Source organism: Gastrolobium bilobum, unplaced genomic scaffold, assembly GCF_033153095.1.
Source record: "Gastrolobium bilobum isolate Gb01-03AN ecotype WA unplaced genomic scaffold, APGP_CSIRO_Gbil_v1 utg46318, whole genome shotgun sequence".
In the NCBI taxonomy this organism is placed as follows: domain Eukaryota; kingdom Viridiplantae; phylum Streptophyta; class Magnoliopsida; order Fabales; family Fabaceae; genus Gastrolobium; species Gastrolobium bilobum.
This window is the reverse complement of record NW_026896219.1, coordinates 138877-161970: the sequence shown is the minus strand read 5'-3', so window position 1 is coordinate 161970 and position 23094 is coordinate 138877. Positions and strand designations below refer to the sequence as shown.

At 36.9% G+C, this 23094-nt stretch overlaps 1 protein-coding gene across 1 annotated transcript; it reads right to left on the bottom strand.

Moving 5' to 3' along the window:
• Nucleotides 1-1287: 1287 nt before the first annotated feature.
• LOC133298306 (organelle RRM domain-containing protein 2, mitochondrial) lies at nucleotides 1288-14590 on the bottom strand. The gene is made up of 4 exons (XM_061497574.1): nucleotides 14350-14590; nucleotides 2539-2607; nucleotides 2306-2412; nucleotides 1288-1709 (listed from the first exon to the last, which is right to left on the bottom strand). Exons 1-4 carry the CDS (start codon nucleotides 14510-14512, stop codon nucleotides 1614-1616), a joined length of 435 nt encoding a protein of 144 aa, XP_061353558.1. The 5' UTR covers nucleotides 14513-14590; the 3' UTR covers nucleotides 1288-1613.
• Nucleotides 14591-23094: the final 8504 nt, after the last annotated feature.

The following is a 23094-nucleotide window of genomic DNA, read 5'->3' as shown; positions in this document are numbered from 1 at the left end:
GATACATAAATACTTCCTTCTATTTTAAATATTAGTAATTTTAAAGAAAAATATTATTTTTCATTTATATCATTTCAAAAAACTAAGAAAACATTATTTTTTTATAAAAAGATTAATGGATAATAGAGATATAACTACAAAAGAGTTAAATGTCCATAAAATATAATATTAATTTTAAAGATTAATTTGATTACTATCTCAATTCTCAAATTATGGAAGAACAAGAAACAATCATATCCCCTTACTGTAAATAATTCAAAATTTTAAATAGAAAAAAAAAATAGTGGATAAAAACAAAAACTTAAAAAATATAAAAATTTATATTTATTTTGGAACTCGTCAATTAAAATAATTTGTTTTATTAATTATCCAACTAATCCAGTTGGGAATGACCCTAAGAATGGGAAAACTCTCCTTATTACGTTTTTTTTTAACAAATATGCCTACCTAAAATTTGAACTTAAAATCATTAGTTAAGATGAATAATCTTATCCAATTTGTGGTGAATAGACTTACTTTTAATTATTCATTGATAAATTTTAATATAATTATCTTGCTCATACATAGATTTTGAATTGCTTTTTTGGGATAGAGAAGTTGGCATAGAAAGCAAAAAGAAATTTTATTATTATTTTGAAATTGAGAAAGTTATAAGTTATTTACAAAAATATAAGAAAATAATTAAAAAAAAATAAAACAATTTCGGACTAAAATGGTGAATTTTCTCTGCAATTCATTTTCCACCTATCCCTGTCCAATCCTATCCTTGAAATATGTTTCGATAGAGAAGAAGAGAAAAAAAGGAAGGGCCTAAGCTACACAACCTAATCTATTCCAGTTAAAGGAAGAGCTATAACACCACATTAGCTAAATAAATTAGCAAAGCACCTCTTTTATAATGACTTGAACAAGTTCCCCCCCTTCAAACTAGTTTTTGGGTTGAACTAAACTAAATCCATTCTCAATGCTAATAAGAAACGTGTACAGTTTAGATAAATTGTTTCTGTAGTCATGTCAGACATGCTTCAAAGCATGTGAACCTTTCAATTCTAATATGCCGCCGTGTCGTGTTGTGTTCAGCATCAGTGTTCGCGCTTTAGTTTTCTACGGCCAACAAAAAACTAGCTGTCAAATTGTGTGCGCGCAATTGTGCAAGGCATCGCTTAACCATTACATTCAATGTTTAACAATCATGCACCAATGGTTATATGCAACCGTTTTGCAGCAAGCATAAACATAATTCTAACACAAATAACTCCCACACAATTATAGCATGCTCATACTTCATTGACAAGAACCATCATATCTCGTTTCAAAGTAACTCCAAACAGTCCAAACACCAGCACCAGTACTATATAGTACAAACACGCAGTTTCCTCGGAGTAGCCATAACCACAAAATTTTCAGAGCTATTGCCGAGAAAACTAACATTGCAAGAGAGTCATATAAAGTTATCATCCCATTACAACATCTAAAACTTTTATAGGTAATTAATTTAAAGACCACCCAGGCATACATGTCCTTGTAAATAAAACTTCATGATTTTCAATTGAAATGTGAACAATAAACCAGTTCAAAAAGGCTCAAATAATGTTTCAGATAAATAATAGGAATCACTGCCGGCCATACTGAGGAGTCATATTTACAGGTTGTCCCGGTGGCGGTCTTGGTCTTGCATACTCTGCAAATATAACCCAACCATCCAAAAACTGTATTGCATGGAAGAAATTTCAGTCAGCAGTATTGGAAAAGCCACAGAAGTTTGGTAGAAAGTCAAAACAAAAAGCAACCTGTGCATTAACTTTGTAGAAGAACAACACAGACAAAGGTCTCCCAAACATATTAACATGAACAAGGCAATAAAAAATTCATCGAATCAACAACCAACTGTTAATGAAACTCAGTAATTCACATTTACAGTTGCTAGGTCAAGCTATGCATATTTATATGAGCATAGCAATACACACAATTTACAGGTTAAGGGTGGCTAAGAAGCAGATACTCTAAATATTGGAGAGTTCAATCATTGAATTCCATATGAAGTTGGGGAGAGAATTGAAAAAAACTTGTGTTATTTGGAGCAAACTCACAGCAATCTGTAAGCAAAATTTTGCCTCAAGAATGGTGAATGCATTGACGACACTGTCAAGTAATAAAATTTTCATCTTATAATGTGCCAAATCTCGAATCTTATTTTGCATGAATATACACATGTAGAGACAAATCCGAGGCAACAATGTTCTAAAAGAAATAAATTTCTCAGTCTCACATCAAGGTGTAAGGGACAGGGTTTAATCCAGCTTACCTTGCCATCCATGCCCTCAATGCCCTTTGCAGCCTCTTCTATAGTAGCATATTTCACAAAACCAAACCCCTTAGAGTAACCTGAGACTCGATCAGTAACCACCCTTGCTGAAAACAGCAAAAAAGAAACCAGTACCATTTCAGACTAGATTTTCAAGACATAACAACAAAGAGTAAATGCGTAAATAGCTGAACAGCTTGAATGTTAAATATGCTTAGAGATGGAGAATAAACCATTAACAACTTCACCAAACTTTGCAAATTCTTCCCTGAGCCTTTCTGTAGTAGTACGTTTGCTAAGCCCTGAAAGTTTAAGATTACACCAAAGATCAACATAGCAAACTAAATAATACAAGTAACAAAAGAGTTAGCCAAACTGATGACATGTTGCATGGGAAAAAGGCTCAATCTTAGCAGTGCACTAGAAAATTGTCTTTTTCACGGGGATAAAAATTGCAAGAGACAATTGTAACATCTATGGCATTTCTATAAAGCAAAAATGAGGAGGCATTGGCTCGGAATTTGATGTATCAAAAACATTCCTTTGGTGGCTAAACAATTATAGTTCTTTACTTTTTCTTTTTCTTTTGTGTCACTGCACCAAGTAATTTAGAGCAAGTTTAAATAAAAATAGGTAGGATGCCAGCAAAGCAATCAATCAATGCAACTCATTTCAGTCCCTGGAAGTTTGTTTCTAAGGGATACGTTCCTTGTAGACCACAGGTCCCTTTTGGGTTGGGCAATTATCCTTGTATCATGTCCTGGGTGGACACTTGGACAGGGATAGGGAATGTTCCTTTATTAGAGACTTTCTCTAGCTTATATTATCTTTCTAATCTCTACTTTCCATATATTGCCCATTATAATTAAGAACTTAAAGGATTACATTACAGCCTGATACAAGGGAAGAGCAAGGAGAAGTAGAAGAAGGAGTCCATGAAACCAGTATAGCAGAAAGGCGAGCAAAAAGAACTAAGATAGCCCCACATCGTTATCGTGAGGAACTATAATTAGTAAGGACATTAGTTAGTGGAAGTCAGTTACTGTTAGTTCAGTTAATGGTAGTTAGTTTGTTATTCAGTTACTGTTAGTCGGTTAGACAATGTAATAAACCTTGTTGATTAATTGTGTAAGGACCCTTGAGTATAAAAGGGTATCTGGATGTAATAGGAAGGATCATTCATGGAGTAATAATACAATCGACTCATTCTCCTCTTCCTCTGTTCTCTGTTCTTTCCTTCTTCCTCCCCCATTGTTCTTCATAGATAAGGTCTTTCCTTATCAATTGGTGCTTTCATCTGAATCATGCCTCCAGAAACTAGAGCACGCTCCATGGATTATCGTCTGGACCAGACTCAGTCTGAGATAGACACGTTGAAGGAGCAGTTGAACAAGAAATTTCAAGAACTCACTTGCAAATTAGATGTGATTTTCGACAATTTCCAAGAAAGAAGTTCTTCATCTTCAGTAGCAGAAACACAGCAAAGGAACATCAATGCAAACGATCATCAAGCAACTCGAAATTTGAGACTCAAGGTTCCCAGGTTTGATGGATCCATGGATGCACAAGATTGGATTTTCAAAGTGGAACAGTTCTTTGATTTTTATGAGATGAATGATACACAAAGATTGCGAATTGCACCATTTTATTTCGAAGGAAAAGCCTTATCATGGTACTAGTGGCTTAAGAAAAACACAACAATCACGTCATGGCCAGTGTTCCTCAAATCACTACAAGTGCGGTTTGGACCTTCTGAATGGGAAGATTATCAAGGACAGTTAGCAAAGTTGACTCAACAAGGATCAGTCATCGATTATCAAGAGAAGTTTGAGACCTTGTCCAATAAGGTAAATGGTTTATCAGAATCATTTTTACTTAGCTGTTTCACATCTGGTTTGAAGACAACAATTCAACATGAAGTAAATTCATTTAGACCCACTACACTTACAAATGCCATAGCCTTAGCCAAAATACAAGAAGCCAAATTAGCCTATAAATACTCTTACCCCAAACTTCATTCCCCTTACCCACCACTATTACCTACACCCACAAATACACCCATAACCAACCCTGCATTGTCCAAGAACCCTATCAGTAACAATACCAACATTATTCAACCTAAGGGAACCATTCAAAGGCTAAAGTTAAATGTGAAAGAATACGTTGTGTATTGATCTGTGTCAGGGAGTTACAATATATAGAGACCCTAATGGGCTTAAGTGTAAGGCCCAAACCTAATCCAAACTTAATCCTAATACAGTCAGAATACAGTCAGACTATTTACGGATAAGACAGAATCCAATCATATCTAATCAAATCTAATCATATCATATCTAATATTCTAACACTCCCCCTCAAGCTGGTGCGTATATATTATGAGTACCAAGCTTGTTACAAATGTATTCAACCCGAGGACCTCTAAGAGCTTTAGTGAAAACATCTGCTAGTTGATTAGACGAGTTGACAAAAGCTGTCTTGATTTCTCCTGACTGAATCTTTTCCCGAATGAAGTGACAATCAATCTCTATATGTTTGGTCCTCTCATGAAAAACAGGATTAGAGGATATATGTAGCGCAGCTTGATTATCACAGATGAGTGTCATGGGTCGTTTCTGTTCACAAAGATGAAGCTCCTGAATCAACTGCTTTAACCAGATCAACTCACAGGTAGTATTTGCCATTGCACGATACTCAGCTTCTGCACTAGATCGGGAAACAACAGGTTGTTTCTTGCTTTTCCATGAGATTAAGTTTCCTCCGAAGAAGACACAATAACCAGAAGTAGAGCGTCTGTCCGAGGGTGATCCTGCCCAATCGGCATCTGAGTAACCACAAATTTCTGTATTTCCCTGATCCGAATACAACAAACCTTTTCCTGGTGCTCCTTTGATGTATCGGAGGATCCTCACAGCAGCATCCCAATGTGAATCACAAGGGGAATCAAGGAACTAACTGGTCGTACTGACAGCGAAAGAAATATCTGGCCTAGTCACAGTAAGATAATTGAGCTTCCCAATCAGCCTTCGATAACGTCCAGGATCAGATAACGGCTCCCCCTGTCTGGGCAATAACTTAACATTAGGATCCATGGGTGTATCAACTGGTTTACACCCCAACATACCAGTCTCCTCTAGGATATCCAAGGCATACTTCCTTTGACAGATAGAAATGCCCTGTCTAGATTGCGCCACCTCAATTCCCAAGAAGTAACGCAGCTTCCCAAGGTCCTTTGTTTGAAATGCACTGAATAAATGTTGTTTTAACTGATGGATTCCGTCTTGATCACTTCCGGTGAGGATGATGTCATCAACATAGACTAACAAATAGATGCACTTGTTAGGAGATGTAATCCTATAGAATACAGAATGGTCAACTTTACTGCGAATTAGGCCAAACGCCTGTACAACAGAACTGAAGCGACTGAACCATGCTCGAGGAGACTGCTTGAGACCATATAAGGATTTTCGAAGACGACATACCTTCCCAGACTCCCCCTGAGCAACAAAACCAGGTGGTTGCTCCATGTAAACTTCTTCTTGTAAATCACCATGAAGAAAGGCATTTTTGATGTCAAGTTGAAGGAGTGGCCAGTGACGAACAGCAGCAAGGGCAAGAAATAGGCGGACGGACGCCATCTTAGCGACTGGAGAGAATGTATCGCTATAATCAAGGCCAAAGATTTGAGTAAAACCCTTGGCAACTAGGCGTGCCTTGAGACGATCAACATGGCCATCAGGTCAACTTTCACAGTAAACACCCAGCGACAACCAACTATAGACTTCTCTGGAGGAGCAGAAACAAGGTCCCAAGTGCCATTGGTATAAAGTGCGGTCATCTCATCAAGCATCGCTTGGCGCCATCCTGGATGGGAAAGTGCTTCACCTGTGGTCTTAGGAATAGAAACAGAAGAAAGACTAGAAACAAAGGTGAAATAAGGAGGAGAAAGGCGATCATAGCTCAAGAAGGTATAAAGAGGATAAGGATTACGAGTAGTACGTGTACCTTTTCTTTGAGCAATGGGAAGAGCCTCTGGTGAAGGATCCGGAGGGGAAGAATCAACTGCAGAGGGCAATGAGTCAGCAGGGGTCGAGTCGACTGGAGGTACTGTCTTACGACGCTGATAAGTGAGAAGTGGACGGTCCTTAGGTACTGGAGCAATAGGTGATTGCTTATCTGGAGGCACCTGCATCTGGCAAAGACAAGTCAAGAAAAGGAACAGGAAGAACATGATCAACCTGTGACAATGGAGATGGGATAGAATTAAAGGGTTGTTGATCAAAAAAGGTGACATCCGCGGAAACTAAGTAACGCTTGAGGTCAGGAGAGTAACAGCGATAACCCTTTTGAAGACGAGAATAACCAAGAAAAATGCATTTAAAGGCTTTGGATGTTAACTTATCCTTACCAGGAGTGAGATCATGAACAAAACAGGTACAACCAAAAACATGTGGGGATAGAGGAAAGAGAGGAACATCTGGAAACAATAAGTTATGAGGAATATCATTATTAAGCACAGATGAAGGCATGCGGTTGATGAGAAAGCAAGAAGCAAGGACTGCATCAGCCCAGAAGTGAAGAGGAACATGCATGTGAATAAGAAGAGTCCTGGCAATCTCAATGAGATGTCTATTCTTACGTTCAGCTACTCCATTTTGTTGTGGAGTGTGAGGACAAGTGGTTTGGTGTAAAGTACCCTGTGTGGCTAAGAAGTGAGAAAAGTCAACAGAAACATACTCCTTAGCATTATCACTACGTAAAATACGAATAGAAGCACCAAATTGAGTATGAATTTCAGCAGAAAACTTTTGATAAATAGAAAACAACTCAGAACGGTTTTTCATTAAATAAATCCAAGTACAACGGGAGAAATCATCAATAAAGGTGACAAAATACCGAAAACCTAAAATAGACACACTACGACTAGGACCCCAAACATCTGAATGAATAATTGAAAAAGGAGCATCAGCTCGTTTATTGACTCGATTAGCAAAGGAGGAGCGTATGTGCTTTCCTTGCTGACATGACTGACAATCTAAAGTTTGAAGACCGGATAAAAGAGGAACCATCTTCTGCAGTTTCGCAAGACTAGGATGCCCGAGACGACTGTGGATGAGCTGTGGAGATTCTGTGAGAGAACAAGCAACTGAAGGACTCGGCACATCAAGGTAGAACAGACCCCGTGACTCACGGCCCACTCCAATCATCTTCCCCGTACCCGGGTCCTGCACAGAAACAGAATGGTTTGAGAATGTGACAATACAATTAAGAGAATTGATCAATTTACTAACCGATATTAAATTATAAGGGATGTGAGGAATGTAATAGACAGATGTCAAGGTCAATGAGGAGGTTGGACAGATTTGTCCAATCCCATGAACGGGGGCCTTAGTTCCATCAGCAAGAGTAAAAGAGCGTAAATTATTAGAATATCTAAGGGAAGAAAAGAGTTCCTTATTACCACAGAGGTGATCAGTAGCACCTGAGTCAAATATCCAAGGACCAAGTGATGCAGAATGAGAAACACAAGCAACAGGATTACCAGTTTCTGAAGCAGAGGCCTGAGATTGAGGAGAGGACTTCTTGAGAAGGGCCTGGAATGCTGCATATTCTTCAGAGGAGAGAGAGACTGAACCATTTGAAGCAATATCCGATTGAGCTACATTAGCAGCAAAAGAAGGTCGCATGTGAGGATACTTGGTGTAACAGCGTTCCTCATAATGACCAAGTTGCTGACAGTAATGACAACGAGGTCGCTGACCACGTCCGACTGGACCTCCTGGGCCTCCTGGGCCACGACCTCCTGGGCTACGTCCTCCTGGGCCTCCTGGGCCCCGGCCTCCTGAGCCTCTACCACAACCACGTCCACCTCCAATATGCCCGCGAAAATCAGTACGGGAAACTAGAGCAGTAGAATCAACAGCAGAAGACGATGCAGGAGCAGATTTCTTATTCAAATTCAGAAGACGCTGATACGTCATGGATAGATCAGGCTCCCCACTAGTCAAGATAGTATCACGAACATTATCATATTCTTCGGGAAGGCCAGAAAGTGTGGCAACCATAAAGAGACGTTCCACCTGTTTCCGATATGCAGTAGCATCAATAGGGTAAGGCAGCATATCCAAATATGCCTGCATCAAAGAGCGACTCTTGCCAATATATGTCTCCATCTGAATGTCGGATGATTTGCTCAATTCCATAAACTGAGAGATGATGAAATAGAGCTGCTGAACATCATTCGTGTAGAGGTTTTTTGCTTCCTCCCACACTTCAGTGCAAGTTTGAAATGAATAAAAGATATCCAAGACAATCGGATCAATGGATTGCCAGAGGATACTCGGAAGCTGGTTGTCAATCTTTTCCCAATCAGACTTGTCCTCCTTAGGGACATCAGTAGACTTAGTTGTGAGATGGTTCCCATATCCTTGTCCAAAGAACCAAACTCGAACAGAGGTGGCCCAGTTCTTGTAATTAACAGATCCCTTCAATTTTGAAGAGGTAATGGACCCAATATTGGTAGAGATGATATTGGGAGAATTTCTCAAAGGAAGAGATGGAGACTTGACCTCCGAATGAATTGGAGGGTTTGCTGCCATAGTATCAAATCACAAAGATACAAACCGAATAAAGAGAAACGAACATGATCACCAATCAAGAAGAGGTGCGCACAAAAAGCCAGACCCACAAAGAACCAACCACAGATCCAGAAAGAGGAGGAGAAGACGAGCTTCTCTGTCCAAGACCGGCCGGAAAAAGCCGCCGGAATAGTGCTCACGCGCCGGCAGAAGGTGGCGCGTGAAGCCCACGCGCAGAGAAGACTGGAGGCGCGTGAGAGCGCGTGACAACTCCGATGGTGGCCGGACTTCCACAGAGCAGGTCGCCGGGAGGAGAGGGTTCTGTTCGCGTTCGTTCCAGACTGAAAACTCGCCGGAAAAGTACTCCGGCAGCCTGAACGGTGGCTGATGGTGCTCCGGTGACTGTTTGGGGATGTGGACACGTGCAGAAGATGCCTGGAGAGAACTTACAGCCTTTGATGTCTTACCGGAAGGACGCACGGCAAAGAAAAGATGACTCCTAAGCAGTGGGCTTAGGTTTTAAAGCGAAGAACAAGATTTCTAAGCGGAAGCGAGGGTTCCCAAAACGAAATAGCTCTGATACCAAGTTAAATGTAAAAGAATACGTTGTGTATTGATCTGTGTCAGGGAGTTACAATATATAGAGACCCTAATGGGCTTAAGTGTAAGGCCCAAACCTAATCCAAACCTAATCCTAATACAGTCAGAATACAGTCAGACTATTTACGGATAAGACAGAATCCAATCATATCTAATCAAATCTAATCATATCATATCTAATATTCTAACAGCTAACACAGAGTGAAATACAAGAGAGGAGAGACAAGAACTTATGTTTTACTTGTGGAGAAAAATATTTTTGTGGCCATAAGTGTAAGGCTTCTGTACACATATTAATTGTACCGGATGATGAAATTTCCTTGAATGCTGATGCTGATGTTACTCATGAAGAGTCTATGTTAATAGATCAGGAATCATTAGTAGTGCAACAGGAAACTCCACAGATTAGTTTCCATGCTCTGTCAGGCTTCGTGGTACCACAAACTCTAAAGATTCCATGGACATATTGGGAAGACAGAAATGTTACTGTTGGTTGATGGAGGAAGCACTCATAACTTCCTACAGCCACAAGTGGTTTCTTCCCTACATCTACCTATGTCCACAGAAAGACAATTCAATGTTATGGTAGGAAATGGCCAAGTCCTAAAATGTCAAGGATTTTGCGCAGCAGTACCTGTCAAGATACAGCAACATATATTCCTTGTTGATTTCCATGTTCTACCTATCCAAGGAGTGGATATGGTACTAGGAGTACAATGGCTACAACTCCTAGGTCCAATTGTGGTAGACTACCAACGGCTAACTATGGAATTCACATGGGAAGGAGAAATCATCAAGTTAAATGGAGAACAACACAGCAGCCCCATTTCCTTGAACCAGTTTAAAAAGATCCACACTTCTGGTCAAATTGCTTCATTGTATCAGCTGACAGTGATAGATTCACAGCAAACAGTATCCAATGAAGTCAGGAGTCCACAAATTCAACAACTGTTGAATGAATTTGAGGAAATATTTCAAGAGCCCACAAAATTACCACCTTATCGAGACTTCAATCATGAAATTCATCTAGAACCACAATCCCAGCCAGTCAATGTGAAACCATACAGGTATCCACATTTCCAAAAGAATGAAATTGAGAAACAGGTAGCCAACATGCTGGAATTGGGTTTTATCAGGCATAGCACTAGTGCTTTCTCTTCACCTGTATTACTAGTCAAAAAGAAAGATGGCTCATGGAGATTTTGTATAGACTATAGAGCCCTTAATAACATCACAATCAGGAATAGATTTCCCATTCCAACAGCAGATGAGCTAATGGATGAATTGGGAGGATCTAAATTTTTTTCCAAGTTAGACTTGAGGGCAGGGTATCATCAAATCAAAGTCCATCCCCCTGATATTCATAAGACTGCATTTAGGACACACCAAGGCCACTATGAGTTCTTGGTGATGCCTTTTAGTCTCACAAATGCATCATCTACTTTCCAAGCCACCATGAACCTACAATTGCAGCCATTCTTGAGGAGATTTGTAGCTGTATTCTTTGATGACATCTTGATTTACAGCCAATCCCTCGAAGATCATTGGAAACACCTCAGGTCAGTACTTATCACATTGAAAGATAATCAGTTTTATATCAAGAAAAACAAATGCTCTTTTGCGCAGCAATCAGTGGAGTATCTTGGTCACATTGTCTCAACAACAGGAGTACATATGGATCAATCAAAAATTCAAGCAATGGCAGATTTGCCAACTCCCAAAAACATTAAACAAGTAAGGGGATTCTTGGGACTTACTGGCTACAATAGAAGATTCGTTCGCAACTATGCATCAATTGCATCACCCCTTACAGATTTGTTAAAAAAGGATTCATTCCTTTGGACCTCAACTGCCCAGGAAGCATTTCAGCTCCTCAAATCTGCCATGCTATCAGCACCGATTCTGATTCTTCCAAATTTTAACCAGGAATTTATCATTGAAACCGATGCTTCTGATTTAGGTGTGGGAGCAGTGCTACTCCAAAAAGAACATCCAATAGCTTACTTTAGCAAAAAGCTATCATTAAGGATGCAAAAAGCCTCAGCATATGTGAGAGAGCTATATGCAATCACAGAAGCTGTGAAGAAATGGCGCCAGTACCTGCTAGGTAGGAGGTTTCTCATTCGCACGGATCAAAAAAGCTTTAGAGCTTTACTTGATCAAGTGGTACAAACACCAGAACAGCAGTATTATTTGGCTAAGTTACTAGGATTTCAGTATTCCATAGTATACAAGCCAGGGAAGGAAAATAGAGTAGTTGATGCTCTATCTAGGCACCCAGCTACCTTCTCATTGTCCACACTGTCAACAATTCAGTTTGACATTTTAGACACCTTGCGCAAGGAGAATAAGGAGTCGCAATATTTTTTGCATCTTTACAATGAGTTGAATTTACAAACAAGAAGCACGAATATGGAGGTCAGAGATGGACTCTTACTCAAACAAGGGAAGCTACTACTTGATCCCACATCACCTTTAATACAGAAAATATTACAAGAAACACATGCTACACCAACTGGGGGTCACCATGGAATCCAGAAGATAGTAGCCAGAACTGCAGCTGCATTCACATGGCCAGGCCTGAATCATGATGTAAAAAAAATTGTGAATCAATGCTTGATTTGTCAACAATCTAAATACTCCACTCAAGCTCCTGCAGGTTTGCTACAACCTATTCCAATACCAGAAAAAGTTTGGGAAGATCTAACTATGGATTTTATCATAGGCTTACCAAATTCGAATGGTTACACTACTATTTTAGTTGTAGTTGACAGATTATCTAAGTATGCTCACTTTGGAGCATTACCAGCCAAATTTCATGCAGCAAAAGTGGCACTTTTATTCTCTCAAATAGTCTGCAAATTACATGGGTTCCCAAGGTCATTAATTTCTGACCGTGATCCATTATTCTTGAGCAAATTCTGGACAGAGCTGTTCAAATTGAGTGGCACAATACTCAAGAGAACCACAGCCTATCATCCTCAATCTGATGGGCAATCAGAAGTGGTGAACAGGACACTGGAATAGTATTTAAGGTGTTTTGTAGCTGACCAGCCCAGACATTGGTTCAATTTCTTGCATTAGGCAAAATTTAGCTATAACACAGCCTTTCACTCTTCTGCAGGAATGACCACTTTCAAAGCAGTATATGGCAGAGAACCTCCATCTATACTCGACTACTTACCTTCTTCAGCCTCATTAGAAGAAGTGGACAGGCTCTTGTGCACCAGACAGGAGATGCTTTCAGAATTAAAGAGGAACTTGCAACATGCCCAGCAGAAGATGCAGAAGATGCAAAAGAATGCCAATCAACATCGAAGAGATATCCACTACAACATTGGAGAGCTGGTGTGGGTCAAATTATAGCTGTACCGCCAAACATCAGTAGCTAATCGTATGTCTAATAAGCTTGCAAGAAGGTATTTTGGACCTTTTACTATACTCAAACAGATTGGCCAAGTTGCATACCAGCTAGAATTACCAACAACAGCAAAGATACACAACACCTTCCATGTGTCATTGCTGAAGCCGTTCAAAGGGCATGCTACTCCTCCATCATTTCCATTGCCAGAAGTCTTTACTAGTGGCCATCCCATTTTGGAACCACAACAAATATTGCAAAGGAGAACTATAGTAGAAGATGGCAAGCCGTGTGAACAGGTGCAAGTTCTATGGGCAGATATGGCCCAAGAAACTGTCACATGGGAAGACTGGGATAACTTCAGACAACAGTATCCTCATTTCAACCTTGAGGACAAGGTTGTTTGTGATCGAGAGGGTATTGATACGAGGGAAGAGCAAGGAGAAGTAGAAGAAGGAGTCCATGAAACCAGTATAGCAGAAAGGCGAGCAAAAAGAACTAAGATAGTCCCACATCGTTATCGTGAGGAACTATAATTAGTAAGGACATTAGTTAGTGGAAGTCAGTTACTATTAGTTCAGTTAATGGTAGTTAGTTTGTTATTCAGTTACTGTCAGTCAGTTAGACAATGTAATAAACCTTGTTGGTTAAGAGTGTAAGGACCCTTGAGTATAAAAGGGTATCTGGATGTAATAGGAAGGATCATTCATGGAGTAATAATACAATCGATTCATTCTCCTCTTCCTCTGTTCTCTGTTCTTTCCTTCTTCCTCCCCCATTGTTCTTCATAGATAAGGTCTTTCCTTATCACAGCCCCTCCTCTTGTTCTACTTATACCTATTGATTTCTCCGCCAATTCACAGTGTATTTTTTAGTTCGTCAATCTTTCAGATTCTCATTCATTCGTTTAATCACCAAATCTTCCTTCTTCACAAACAATATGGAAAAAGCTCCTTCTAAGGTCAATTCATTGATTCAGAAACAGCAATGCTTAACAGGATTAATAAAAATTACTTGTTGCATATTCGTGCTCCTCACATTGCTCTTTTGCAATATAAATATTCTAAATTTCAGATCAGAAAGGAAAAAAAAGGGATTCACATTTAGGAAAAGCTTAAGCTGATTGAGCTAGCGGTTATCGCAAAAGAAGAAACCTAACATCTTTTATAGTGTCCTTTTCTTCTGAAATTCAGAATCAATAATGCTACATACGAGTAACAGAACAATTGAGTAGAACAGACAACCTTAATCTGTTCGAAACTTCAAAAATATGCATGATTTAGAAGTTAGCATCCGATTAATTCTGTGTCCCCATGTATCATTTTCTGGTCCGCTAACAATCATATCAAATATATAACACAAACACACACACTTTATTTAAGTTAAAACCCATGGAAAATCCAAACATACACTAACAGATTCACAAAGCAAAATAACAGAGAAGCAAGGTTTCAGTTCACTTTATATTGCTGTTAAATCAATAATAATAAGGATAGAGGAAGACAGACCAGAGACGAAGAGGTTGGTGCTGGGATCCGCCATCTGTCGGGCGGAAGGCGCCGCCGCAGACGGCGGAGGAACGAAAGGGAAGGTAGGAGAAGGAGAGGTTGAGTTCGTGCAGAAAAGCCGCCGCAAACCGCGGGGCGCCGCCAGTGCTGCCCTCATCGCCATGGCCGCGGGTTTAAGCTAAAAAGCAAAACCCTGGGGAGAGATAGAGAGAACAAAGTGAAAAAACAAATTAGACACTTCGAGTAAGGCGGAACCCGTGGGCTTTTTATTGGAAAAATGAAAATTACCAAGATGGCCTTCTGTTTTCATACAAAATCTAGCAATTTTAGAGTTTCAATGGGTATATATTAGGAGTACAGCTGTTAAAATTGATATGAACTTACTCCAATAATTCGATAAAATAATGAATATAGTTACCAAAATTTAACATCAATTTTTTCTTAACTCTTTTTGTTGGGTCTAATGTGACCTAACTCAAAGTTGGGTTAGTGTTTAAAGTTGGGTCAAATTGAGTTAATGATCCAAAATTTAGTTAATTTTGTTAGTCATTTATTTTTTATTTAAAAAAATTAAAATTCAATTGATAAATGGGCGAATTCCCAGATTTATTTGTTATTATTATGAAACCGATTTTTCCAAATTTATTAATTCTCGTTTATTTTAATTTTTTAAATATTATATTAATCGCATTTAAAAATTTTAGGTCGGTCACCATGTTAGAATCAAATTGCAATTTTTGGAACTTGAGTTCACATTGGTTATATGTGTGACTGACTAATATGGTATTTATATGAACTTTGAGCTCTCCTACCTTATGAGTTAGCTTTTGAAATAAAATTCTTTCTAGGTTCATATCAATTGATATCAGAGCTTTCTACTATGTCTCCCAGCTGCAATCAAGTGGCATGACTGGTGATGCTAGTATTGCAGTGTTCACCCAGAACTAGTAAAAAATTAACACAAAACCAACCTGCGTGGGCACCGAAACTGCGAAACATGATAGAATATTACGATCCAATTGCAAGGTATAAGACTTGAGTCTCATATTGATTATATGAATAATTAATGTGAGATTTATATAAACTTTATATGCTCTCGAATCTCATGAACTAGCTTTTGAGATAAGATTTTACTAAGATTCATATCACATCCTCGTGAAGCTAAATGGTCTAGCAAAATAATGGTCTAAAATGTAATAGGTCTCGTACGGTTTAGCATAAAAATAAGTTGCTAGGCCCAAATATATTAGTCCTAACATTTGTATTTCTCAGAGATTTTAAAGTGACTCTAAAGTAAGTTAAAGTTCTTACTCTATATTAGTTATTGAGTACTATCTTTGTTAGGTAAATCATTATTATCTCTTACTTTCAAAAATGTTTTTAATTAATATAATAATTGATGCGACACTTAGTGAATAATACAAAACAAGAAAAAAAAGTACTCCGTGAGCATTTGAAAATTTCTCGTATATTCGGGTTTCCAAATCAAAGCGTGTGTTTGTTATGGGTTCGGAACTTCTTCGGATATATCAAAACCAACATAGGTTTGCTATTACCTGGGTTAGGTTTGTATTTTGGGCTAGTTGTTTGATTGTTGGATAGGACTATTTTTGGTTTTCGGCTAATCCAAATTGTTATCTATCCTATAATTTCACAAGGCCTTTTTCTTTTGGGCTTTTATTTTATAAAAGAGATGAGTTATCCTGCTTGAATTATTTGGATTTGGCTATTGGATCCTTTCCGAGCTCTTGCATCTTTTTTCTTCATTTTTGATTGATTTTTTTTTTACTTTTGTTTTATGTATTAGGCTTTCATAATAAGAATAAATTTAATCTTAATAATAGTTCATGCAATGGCTGATAATGTTGTTAGAGTGGCCCATGTAGTCTCCAATATCGTAAGGATCCATAAAGTCTGTTGAGCGAACTAGTGTCCTCTTGAAGCTTATGTAAGAGTGGGCCTCAAATAATTTTTCATGCAATAGTCACCAAATATGTCATATCTAGTATTTGTATTTATTAAAACGCCAATTGCATTTTGAATTCTCCATTCATCTTCTAGGTATCACAGTAGAGCAAGAAATTCTCTAGATGACTATAGGGGTCTTCGGTACTTCCTCCAGCGAACTGATCTTTTCGAATCAGTTTAGTAGTGCTGGCTTGAGCTCAAAGTTGTTAGCTTTCACATTGGGTCTAACAATACTCGCCGTCTGCGGAACTCGGGCTGGAGTCATGTAATCTCCCAAAGCTCTGGGAGGATTCTAAATCGCGTTGTTGTCAACCATAGTTTCTCCTTTGGTTCCGTCGAGCTTGATGCTTTTGCTTCTTTTGCTTTTCTTTCTTTTGCGCTTTTTCTGAGTTTTTTGGCTGTTTTTTCTATCTAAGGATCAAACTGCAAGGATCGTGGATTAACAATACCTCGCATAAACTAAGAGTAAAAGATTATGCAGAAAAATAGAAAATGCATAAAACAGGAAATTTAAACAAAAAAATATAATGCAGAAAATGCAGAAAAAAATTTAAAAAATTTAAACAAAAAAAATTTAAAAAATTTAAAAAACTTAAAAAAAAATATTAATGCAGAATTTAAATTGCAGAAATTTAAAACGTCCAATATAAACAGTTTTTAGTTACTTCTAATGTTGAAGGATCCAATCTCCGGCAACGGCGCCAAAAACTTGTTGCGACTCGGCAAGTGCACCGGTCGTTAAGTAATAAAAGTGTACCGGAGTACGAGATCGTTCTCACAAGGATTGGGTTTCAAACACTAGTTCGCTAATCGCGGTTTAGTTGGACAATCAATATTTAGATGAAGAAAATTGAAATTAAAAAGAAAACAATTAATAACATGCAATTTAAAATTCAGAATTAAAAAGCAATTGGAAAGATGATTGATTTAAAGATTAAAAACAAGCGTAGTTAGGGTTTCGACCTCCCACAATCTCCTCTATATGCTATGAATTAAACTGTCAAGAATCTTCTTTTAATATAATGCCAATAAATTCTTACTAAGTTAATTAGGGCTCAATTCCTTGTTACCCTAAATCTATGTGATCTTGAAAAAACTCTAGTTCTCCGATTATTCCCCAAGAAAACATGCATTAAGATCAAGAATTTAAAGATTGCATAATTTCCCTATGTCTATCCCTAGATCACAAGGATTGTGATAAATTTATCAAATCAAGGTTCATGCACCAACATCCATATTGTCATACAATTTCCCTAAATCAATCTATAAGTAGCAAACTCATAGAAAGTATTAAAGACAGATAAATTTATTCAAATATAAAAAGAAAAAAATTCAGAGACAATTTAATTCATAAACATAAGGATTCAATTGGGTTTCATCTACCCCTAACTACATAAAAACTTAGCCTAGCATACTGGAATTAAAAGCAATAAGAAAGAAAATAGTTCCTTAAGCCTCCATTGGTGTGATGTTGACTTGGCTCCCCAGTCCGCAACAGGATTCCTCCCTTGGGTCTCTGTGTATTTCCTGTTGTGTGTCTGGGAATGAGTTAATTCCATTAACCCCAAGCTCCCTATTTATAACTTTTGAAGCCATATCTTTTAATTATTCATCAAATCTCCCTATGAATCTCTATCAATTCCCAACCAAATATTGATTTGTTTTTGTTTTTATTTAAGATCCTGCAGATTAGGCTGACAGATTGAGCTTCAAATCTTTGTTATGATTCCTTTATCACTTCTTAGCACCAAATCTTGTGGATTTACCTTCAAAATGAGCAAGATATCAAAACATTAGCTCAATTTTCAAATCTTTATGATTTTATCATATAACGCCTTGAATTCCATGCAATCTACCATATAATTCTTGTATACTTTATAGCCTAAAAACATGGTAAACCAAGGGTTTATCAAGTAATATCATTGAAAGACAGGATGTTTGATAACTCTTTATTTATTATGTTGATGATGAGTTGATCATATGAATCAAGTATACTTTAGAGTAAAAGCTTGGCACGTTCACTTTCTACTACGTTGCAATCCAATGATGTAAGTTAAGAAACAATATATTCAAATTGTTGATGTGGTCCATTATTATTATGGACTCACTCATTCGAAGAGTATATAGTCTCTTCTTCAAGAATATCTTATTATGAAGAGATTTGACCTCATATAATTTGGTGAGCACATCCCAAATTTCCTTTATTATCTTCTTTTTAGCAACACTTGACAAGATCGAGTCCATCTTTGCTAGGAACAGATTTGTAATAGCATTAGTATCTATTTTTTCTTCTTTTGTTACTTCTATAGGTCTGTCTTCGATTGTGGCTAAGTAATTGTCCTTCCTCATGATTGTTTTCATCTTCAGTTTTCAGAGGGAGAAATTACTCCCATTGAACTTCTCGATCTCAAATTTTGCATCCATATTATTGACAATACTCTATTTATTAACTGTATTGAGTTATACTATTTCGTCGTGAATAGTACTATAAACGTGAACAATACCGTATAAACAAATATTAATGGATTTTATAATAACTCTAACCTGTGAATTATGAATTTATGAATTGATTAAAGGATTAATCACGAATAATAGGGATTAATGAGATGAAAGACCTAATTTTAAGTAATAAAACCACTTTTGGGCAAAATTACAAATAATGAGAGTTTTCGGGGCAAAAATGCAATTAGGCAAAAGTTGTCCCAAACTTGAAAATAATGAAGTGAGACATAATTAAATCACATTGGTGGATTATGGAATCATAAAAATATGGCTAAGTTAATAGCCAAGAGTGAAGTTAACATAAGGGCTGGATTAGTAATATGACAAATAGATATTTTTAATTGGACCAAAAAGTCAAAGTTGGCTTTTTAAAGTAATTAACAGTTAATCTCATTTTGGTCCATTAGCTATCTTCTTCTTCGTGTTTTTCCCCTCAAAGCAGAAAGTCATTGATATGTGAGCTTGACAATCACATTTTGAATAAGCCACCTAAACACAAAACAATTGTCATGAAAAAGGTTAGGGATTACATTGTGATCATATCCCTCTAAAAAAAACCTCTTAGAAAACCATTGGGCAAGGAGATATCCTCTCTTGAAGGAGGTACATAAGTTGGTGTTCAAGGAGCTAGAAAGGGTTGTTTGTCTTCTTGAAGCTTGGAACTTGCTCCTTGAGTGATTTTAAGGAGATTGATGGTAAGAAATCCTCATTCTTAGAGCTTGTAATGCCTCGTCGGTCGCCGATGCATTAACATACAATGGTACAAGGAGCAGCATGTTTAATCAATTATACACAGAAGCTCATTATCATATTATGCATTTATCTTAACATCACCAAATGAATAAACTTTTTCCTTTTTTTCTTATATATTGCAATAAACGAAATAATGCAATATCCATCAATAAAAACACTGTCTCACTTTATTAAATAAAATACTAATCATGTTCTTACGTCAAGTAGGCATAACGACATCCATACTCATGGTGTGGCATATACATAATCCCAAATCAATAATAAAAATAAGATTATTTAATGGTGGCATAGACAACCCCTATGCTCACACCAAATAAAGACAAAATCCAACATGTCCAATCATAATCATGTCTTATAATCATAAATCAATCATCATCAATATGCATGTCTCATGTCATAATGTAATCTCTACACCAACCTCTTGCCTCGTGACGCATCTACATCATGGATATCAGTACTTGAAAAATGTTCCTCAGAAGGGATGAGATTTTGACAAATCTTAATAAACGAGGGGTCCATAAGGATTTCTCCACCCCAAGTTCACTTACAGGTATAATAGAAGTATAAAACAAAAAAAGTAGTATGTAAAATAAAATGTACAATGCCGCATATATCCATGTCATGTGTGTATGTATCCTACTGGTCAGAGAACAAAAGGTAGGCATTACACACGCCTATAACCTACAGTATAAGGAGTCCACCTCGTACCTCACACCGGATTTATCATCTTGCATGTGGCCTGTCATACTCAGGGATTATCATCTCGTGTGGAATACCACACATACATATAATTATGGCAATGCACTATAACAAAATTCAGTCCAACAATATATTAATTAATCATAATATAAACATATATCATTTTTAAAACGTGCCATGCACATAAACCAACCCGCCATGGAGTTTGGTGGAACAAACAATGTATCAAACAGAGGATCGAAAGCTTACCTTCATAGTTAAGTTCTCCAAAACTAACTCGATTTCAACGAAGTTACCAACACGATATCCAGCAACATCAAGATCTGTTTTAATAGCATACATACCATCAACAATCATATACTAGCCTATCATGTCAAGAAAGACTCTATTCCTTTTTTGTTTCGCATATTGCAGGTTTTTTCCAAAGCCTTAAGCATTTAATCCTAGAGGTTCTAACTTAGACCCCTTTTACAAAGGTCCCTATAGCTCAATTTAGGGTCCTAATTCATTAAAGTCGATTATGTCTAAGTGATTTTGCAGAAAACAGGACAATATCCGGATATTTGTTGGGGACATATTTGGATATCAATATCTGAATATTTCCAAGGTCATATCTGGATATTTATATCCAGATATCCATATTCGAATATTTCGTGACATAAATGCAGAAATGCATTTTCGCGAAGATATCCTTGAAGGTTCCATTTTTACACTTAACAGAGGTCCAATCTTGCATTTTTATACATTTTTAGGCTAGTAGGTGTCTTGGTTATCAAGTTCTCTCATTAAACCTATTTAAAGCTTATTCTTTTCATAGAAAATATAAGAGAAAAGGGTGAGGTGTATACCCAATGTTCCAAAACAGCAAAAGAAAAGGTCTTTGCAAGCTTTTTCTCCTCATTCCATTACTGTCCAACAGTGTGTACGAATTTGGGCTTGCAAGGTGGGTGCTTTCTTGCCCAATCACTTCGCTACAAAGGTCCAAGGTGGTTCAAACTCTCACAAATAGAGGAATGGTACCTCTACACTCCAAGGCAGAATCTTTATAGCTCAAAGATAAAGTTTTCCTCACCAAGATAATTGTTTTCAAGGTTTCACAATGATCAAGTGGAAGAAAGGTGAGAAAAGGTGAAGTCTTTGGATATTTTCTTGGAGAAAGGCTTGGTCTTGCTTGGAGAAGAAGAAGAGATAAATGTTTAAGTGTTTGAGAGAGTATTATATGTGAGTGGCAAGAAAGAATGAGAGAAATGAGTGTGTCTAGGTCATATAAGATTGTTTCACTTAATTAAGCTGGTAATAACTTATGCACCCCGTTAACTCAAATCTCTGTAATGTTTGCACTCTAGTGTCTTATAAATTTTATGAAATTAAAATCAATAATTTAATTTAAATTTCGAGTATCTACGTCGGTGCCTACTTTTTCCGCAAAACACAAAATATTTACACTTTTCTCCCGAAAAGTGATTTAATCCAAAATTATTATTTTATTCTTATTATCCTATGTCAATTATGGAATAATTTTCCCATAATTATAAATTATTATTATTATAAATTACTAAAACTCCAATTTAACAGTGCGAGTTCTTACAAAGGAGGCGCCTAAGTTGGCGTTCAAGGAGCTAAAAAGGGTTGTTTGTCTTCTTGAAGCTTGGAACTTGCTCCTTGAGTGATTTTAAGGAGATTGATGGTGAGAAATCCTCATTCTTTTCAAGTTTCACGAGTTTTGAATGTTAGGTTTGTAAAGAAAGAATGGCTAAATAACAACACAAGAGGGGGGTGAATTATGTTTTGAACTTTTTGTAAATAATAAAGAAAATTAAAAATCCTTTTTTTAAGAAAGCATGCAAGAGTGATTTAAAAATTAATAAAAATTCCCAAACCCTTAAAATAGATTCATATTATCAAGAACAATGAATCAAAGAAGAGTAATATGCAGCGGAAAATAAAAGAGTAAGAGAAGAGAAGATAACACCAGGATATATCCTGGTTCTCTCTCCACCACTGAGAGCTACATCCAGACTGAAGCTAATCGTTCCATTATCATCAAGCTCTCAACCGGTGCTTGAAGAAACCGTTTTACAAGAGGAATTTTACAAGAGCTGTGATCTACCTGATCACCCTTAACCTAAACCTTAGGATCACTTCCCTTGAACCAAACATTAATTGGAATTTTACAAGACTGTTATCAACCCCTTGATCACTGTTAACCTATGCCCTAATATCACTCCAATTGAACTAATCACAGCAAAACTACCTCCCCAAATTTAGAATTACAAAAAAATAGAAGAAGAAGAAGAATTAAAGAGATTTCTCTCTCTAGATGTTAAACATATGCTCTATATGATGTTCTTATCAAACCATAAGGATTTCTCAAGTTCTCTCTTAATTCTCTTAAGAACTCTTGGTATGGTATTTATAGACTTTTTCTCGAAATCAAATCCTTATGAAGAATCTCTAGATTTATGCACTAAATACTATATCATGATTTTTTAACAAAACTTTCCAAATATCCTTTTGAAAATAAAATCAAATCTTTAACTTAACTTTCCAAAATTAGACAAAATCAAATCAAATTTTTTAAAAAGGAAATCAATCTCAAATCAAAAACCAAATCTAATCAAATCTTTAAAAAGTAAATTAATCACAAATTAACTTTTTCTTTTTTAAATCAAGAACCAAATCAAATCAAATCTTTTAAAAAGGAAATCAATCTCAAATCAAATTTTTCTTTTCCAAATCAAAAACCAAATATTGAAAAAATCTATTTGGACTAAAATAAAACTTTTACTTTTTCTTTCTTTAATTACCATGTGTGTGAGACTT

Coding starts and splice junctions, on each gene's coding strand:
- LOC133298306 (XM_061497574.1), bottom strand. CDS start 14,512: ATGGCGATGAGGGCAGCACTGGCGGCGCCCCGCGGTTTGCGGCGGCTT. Junction 2,608..14,349: donor CACCAACCTCTTCGTCTCTG/GTCTGTCTTCCT, acceptor TTAAACTTTCAG/GGCTTAGCAAACGTACTACT. Junction 2,413..2,538: donor GTTTGGTGAAGTTGTTAATG/GTTTATTCTCCA, acceptor TGCTGTTTTCAG/CAAGGGTGGTTACTGATCGA.